The sequence below is a fragment of the Leopardus geoffroyi genome, chromosome D3 (assembly GCF_018350155.1).
Source record: "Leopardus geoffroyi isolate Oge1 chromosome D3, O.geoffroyi_Oge1_pat1.0, whole genome shotgun sequence".
In the NCBI taxonomy this organism is placed as follows: domain Eukaryota; kingdom Metazoa; phylum Chordata; class Mammalia; order Carnivora; family Felidae; genus Leopardus; species Leopardus geoffroyi.
In genome coordinates, this window is record NC_059339.1 from 34,485,878 (window position 1) to 34,491,555 (window position 5,678).

Consider the following 5,678-nt stretch of genomic DNA (forward strand, 5'->3'; position numbering starts at 1 on the left):
TGTCCAAACTCATCAAATCGTATACATTAAATATTTGCTAGTATAGGTGTACGTATCCCATACACATTTTTCTTTTGTAAACACAAAACTCTGGACAAGCCACCATCTGTGACCCAGACCTGGGCCTTTGGGCTCTGAGACATCTGGGAGCAGGTTTTAGAAACCCAGTTACCAGGAGACAAAGTAAGAAATCTGCCACCGGGGAGCTGATGTCATAATGGCACTGAGGATCACCCTGACTTTGACCTGAGTAATAAAGTGCTTGGTCTGAGAAACCAGAAGCTTTGGGCTCTGTCGAGGTTTTTGTGGGCGTGATTAGGAGAAAAAGGCCTGCACTTGAGATCTGGGAAGCTGGCTTTGAGCTTGGCTGTGCCAGCCACGAATCCCACGCGGGGTGGGTGAAGCCATGGGATTTCCAGAGTCCTCCAGAGCACTCCCTGCACCCAGAGGAGGTTAGGCATGATCTGTGGATCTTTCAAATTCTGTATTTCCCAAAGTATCCTATCAGAAACCCCAAAAGATATGTGAGCATGAGAAAAGAAGTCTCCACTCATCTTTCAATCATGTACTTGTACCGAAGAATTGTCTAAATTTCCACTGTTGCCACAAACACCAAATGAGCTGGATTTCCAAGGGTGAGTTCCCAAACAAATCACAATACAAAAATACGAGACGGGTGGACTCCCAACCTCCACCAAAGGAAATTTTACTATCACCCTTTCCTACCAACGAAAACATGGTCACAGTAGGCTTCAGTGCTTTACCACTTTTCGAAAAGGTGGAGTTAATACTTAATAATTTATGAGCAGGGGGCCATTCAGACATACACTTTTGTTACGCCTCACCTTTTTTGGTAAATAAAAAAGCAATCACAAACTATCACGAGCCGACTGTCTACAATGCTTTCAGAATCCACAATTACTTTAACTCTGCAATGATCGCTTCGAGTTTTTCTGTAACGGCGCCGCAAAATTCGCCCACCTTTTCTTCTTTCTTATAAAACTGAAAGGTTGGGATGCACATGATCTCAAGGTCCTTCACCAGCTCATCACACTCATCAGCATCCACCTCCAGGAACACCACGTCCTCGTACTTGACCGACAAGGAATGGAAAAGGGGCTTGATGGTCCTGCAAGGCCCACACCACGTGGCTGAGAAGTCCACGGCCACCAGCCTCTCCCCAGCCTCCTTGAGAGCCAACTCGAAGTCCTCCTTGCTTAGGATCATCTTCACCAAGTCCACCTCCAGAAGCTCCATTGACCCTGATGCCTTCAGGACGTCTCCTTCTATGGGCGGGATGGCTTCTTTTGAGGACTTGGGGATATCACCTTCTTTAGTCTGGATGCTGTCTTCTGAGTACTTGGTGTCACCCTCTCTGGGCAGGATGTTTTCTTCTGAGGACTTGGGGGTGGGGATGTGTTTGGACAGGGTAGATTTCACTAATAGCTTGGGGCTGTTGATCTGTTTAGACAGGAAAGGTTTTGCTGAGAACTTAGGGGTGTTGGCCTGTTTGGGCAGAATGGATTTTGCTAAGAACTTGGGACTCTTGCCCTGCTTAGGCAGGATGGTTTTGGCCGGGGACATGGGGATGTTATCCTGCTTGGGTGGGATGTTTTTTTCTAAGGAAGTAGACATTCCATCCTCCTGCAGCAGGGTGGTTTTTTCTGAGGAACTGGGGGTGTCACCGTGCTTGGGTGCAATAATTTTTTCTGAAGAATTGGAGCTATCAGCCTGCTTGGGTGGGATCCTTTCTTCTGAGGGATTGGGGGTATCACTCTCCTTGGGTAGAATGACTTTTCCTGAAAAATTTGGGGTGTCAGTCTGCTTGGGTGGGATGCTTTTTGCTGGGAAATTGGGGGTATCAGCCTGTTTGGGTGGGGTGATTTTGGTTGGGAAATTGAGGGCATTGCCATGCTGGGGCAGGATCATTTTCGCTGAAGAATTGGGGATACTGCCATGCTTGGGTTGGATGATTTTTGCTGAAAACCTGGGGGTGTCAACCTGCTTGGGTGAGATGGATTTTGCTGAGAAACTTGGGATGTTAGCCTGTTTGGGTGGAATGGGTTTTGCTAAGGGATTGGAGATGCCAGCTTGCTTGAGCGGGATAATTTTTTCTGGAGAATTGGGGGTATCAGCCTGCCTGGGCAGGATCATTTTTGCTAAAGAATTGGGGATACTGCCCTGCTCGCGAGGGATGATTTTTGCTGAAAAACTGGGGGTGCCAGCCTGCTTGGGTTGCATGGTCATTGCTGAGAAATTGAAGATGTTACCGCCCTGTGCCGGTGGGAATATGACCTTGAGCTGTGGACCTTTGGATTGCTTTGCAGGCATGTGTTGTATGTTGTCGGCCTCCGAAGCCGAGGCCTTCTCCTGGATGTGTGCTGTGTCCAAGAATTCTGGGACCAGGGGAGTCACGTGGCTGGACAGGCCCTGTAATAATGGACTTTCTGAACAAAAAAGTAAATAAGTAAAAATGCAAAAGAAGAAACAACAACAAAAATTCTTATCACGTACTCCAGGGAAGACCAATGCCATGGTTAGAGCCCACAAATGTGGTTTTGTGAATGACGCATCACTGTGAAAAATCACATTCAACAGAAGGCCAAGCAGCATGTGATTACGCGTATCTTTTGGTAGAGTCGTTTTTTTTTTTAAACTACAACTTTTCTCTGCTGTCTGCTGTCTGCTACAACTTTAATACTGCTGTCTGCTCCTTGAACACGTAGGTCCCTAAGGTGACCTCCCCCCCCCATCCCCTGCCCCCGCCCCCCCCCCCTTACCATTAGCGTCACCTTGATCGGCTTCTTGTTTCTCTGGACTCATGTTCGGATCTTCTGGGGTTGCAGCTCTATCACTTTCCACTTCCTGTTCCTTGTCCATATCCACTCAGACTTCACACGTGCCTCAGAGTGGAGACGAGGCTGTACCCTCCAACTTTCTCCAGCCTCTCCTGCCTGACATCATAATATGAGTAACGACTTGCATTCGGGTGGTACTCACGGCTGGCTTTCCCTCTTTGTACTCAGAGCAGTAGTATTCGAGAGTCTCGTGACAGCCTTGGTTATGGTGGCCGTGCCGTGTGTTAGGCTGTGCCCGGTGCCTGATGTGCATTCATAGGCATTATTTCCTATAACACAACAAACCACTGAGGTAAGTACCATTATGATCCCCGCCTTACAAACAAGAATATTGAGCCCTGGAGAAGTTATGTAACTTGCTCAAGGTCACGAAGCCGGGAGATGGGCGGGTTCCAAGCCTGCTCCCTGAACGCTACGCTGAACTGTGCCGTTTGCCAAATCCCTGCCCAGCATGGTAACTCGAAACCACCTTTCCTACAACCTTCCTCTAGGACTCTCCAGCTCCAGCTGTTCCTTTCTGACTCACCCGCTCTAACCATCTAAGTGTTTCCTCCTAATCACGTTACCCTCCTCTGCAAAGTCCTGCCTGACCGTCAGGTGTTCGATTTGACTATTTGGAAGGGAGTAGATTATGACGCAGAGAAATTCCCTGAGAAGAGGTGAAAATGTCACACCTTCCATCCCAATTGATGGGGAGCCAAGAGAACAGGTACGTAGATGTGTTCAGAGGAAAGCTGACAGCAGAGGAGTATTTGCCTGGGCTCCATTGGGGAGGCCAGAAACACCCACATTCACATGGACTCCTCATCGACATGGCAGCGTGGGTCACTGGCAGAGGGTGTGACTGGATTCTTGGGCCTGGCGCAGACTCCTGGCCCCACAGCCTGCTGTATCCAGGCCAGGGATCTGGAAATCCTGCACAGCCAGTGCTGGGGCTGTGAGCATCCCTTAAAGACCGGCAGACCTATAGGGGCCTCGAGGAAGCAGCGAGAAGCCACTATGAAGGGGGATTTGTGATGAGAGGGCAACGACTGGAGTGACAGTTTCAACCAGTGGGTGAGAGCATGGTGCCCCAACCCCTAGATGGGCCCGGTGGTCCTCAGCAGTCCTTAGTCGAGGCAGCAGGCCAGACTAGCCACTTTACATGCGGAATCAGAGCCAGAGGGCCGGGCCACAACTGGGCTGCATGGCCCTGTGCACCCAGATATTGTGGAGAAAGGGGAGGAATTGGAAAGATTGAACTGCTACCAGAATGAGAAAGCGTGCATCAGGCTAAAAGTCCACAAGTAGGCAGATTGAATTCCTGCCCCTCACTCCTCGAATCCCCATCGAGACAAGGCTCGTGGAGGAAGGAGATCCACTGTAGGAAAATTTTAAAGCCATAATATATTTGCACATCTTCATGAAAGTGAGGAGATCTGTGACCATGGTACATTCATACTTGGGGACCTGAGCTGTGTTTTAGGTTTGGCAGAGTTGTTCGAATTATTTCTCCTCTTTAGTCTGAAATTCAGATGGATTCCAAGCAACCGGAAATATCAACGCCTCTGAATCATTTTCATTCAACTTGTCATAAAATGTATCTTTTTCCCTTAAAATGTATTTTCTCCTTTAGCACAAGCTGGCCCCCAAATTGCTCCTGAACCCTTATGTCAGTTGTGGCTCTGTGAGGGAAACAATAAATCAGCTATTCTAGGCATAGAAAGATTTATCTAATTATAACATAGCTGGAAAGGCTGCCTTTGGGCTAGATATCCTGGAATAATTCCTAGAAAAATGAGCAGGGCTGCAGACCTGGCCTGCCAGGGGGTGCGACCTTCATGATATCAGGAAGGCAGGAATCAGAAAGTTGCCGCTAAAATGGTTGACTTCAAGAACTTTCTGTTCCAGCTGCCAACCAAGGGTGAGAGAGCCACCGCTCCAACTCCCTCTCAGCTCAAAACTAGGGCTGAACTAGAAAGCTAGGGCAGAGAGAGGACAAAGTTGCAAGATGATGGCTTCCTTCGCATGCGGGTCCAACTACTGGTGGAATCTGTTTTGCGTCCAGAACCCCAGGGGAGGCCAAAAAATGTGGTCTTCAGATTTTCAGCCTCTGTAGTTCAGGGAGCCACACTAGAAGTTGGAATAAACACTGCATGGAAATTCATTTCTACCCCACGCTCGCAATGACAACACGACAGTCAGTCTAGTTTTTACACACTAGGCTGGCACAACTTTTTGGTTTTATAATTACAAAAATAATACATATTCATGATACAAACGTGAGGAAACACACGAATAAAAAAATAAGAATAAGATTGGCACTCAAAGTGCCAATCTTCCCGGATCACCGTTATCAATACTGTGATGTATATTCTTGTCTTTCTTGGATTTATACTACCGTAATCCTTTTCATGGAAGAATATATTTTGAATCCTCTCTTTTGGATTTTGAACCTCCAGAACAGTGAGACATACATTTCTGTTGTTTAAGCCACCCATTCAGTGGTATAACAGCCCTAACAAACTAATATGGCAGCCATAGACATGGGCGTGGCTGTGTCATAATGAAACTTTATTTACAAAAACGGGCAGGTGGCCAAAGGACATAGTTGGCCAATCCCCGCCCTATATAATCATTTTTAATGATTGACTAATGTTCCTTTTAAAGGATGAACTACAATTTACTTAAATCATTTCATATTGATGGATATAAAGCTTGTTTTTATTATTTGCTAGTGTAAGCAATATAACAATAAGGATTTATAGATAAATGTGTTCACATATTCTTAATTATTTTCTTAGAATACAATTCTAGAGGGGCACCTGGGTGGCTCAGTCA

The 5,678-nt window shown here is 47.0% G+C and overlaps 1 protein-coding gene across 2 annotated transcripts; it reads right to left on the reverse strand.

The window, feature by feature from the left end:
- Positions 1 to 746: 746 nt before the first annotated feature.
- TXNDC2 (thioredoxin domain containing 2) lies at positions 747 to 5,030 on the reverse strand. Of its 2 annotated transcripts, none has more exons than XM_045458821.1 (2): positions 2,793 to 5,030; positions 747 to 2,447 (listed from the first exon to the last, which is right to left on the reverse strand). In XM_045458821.1, the coding sequence occupies exons 1-2, from the start codon at positions 2,878 to 2,880 to the stop codon at positions 919 to 921; spliced, it is 1,617 nt and encodes a 538-aa protein (XP_045314777.1). In that variant the 5' UTR covers positions 2,881 to 5,030; the 3' UTR covers positions 747 to 918. The 2 variants fall into 2 exon arrangements, with proteins under 2 accessions (XP_045314777.1, XP_045314776.1); XM_045458820.1 differs by having other exon boundaries at positions 2,781 to 5,030.
- Between the last annotated feature and the right edge of the window lie 648 nt (positions 5,031 to 5,678).

What these genes read in the sequence shown, in the direction of transcription:
- TXNDC2 (XM_045458820.1), bottom strand. Translation starts at nt 2,880, where the DNA reads ATGGACAAGGAACAGGAAGTGGAAAGTGATAGAGCTGCAACCCCAGAA. An exon ending in CGATCAAGGTGACGCTAATG is followed by an intron (nt 2,448 to 2,780) that starts GTAAGGGGGGGG and finishes TTTTTTGTTCAG; the next exon opens with AAAGTCCATTATTACAGGGC.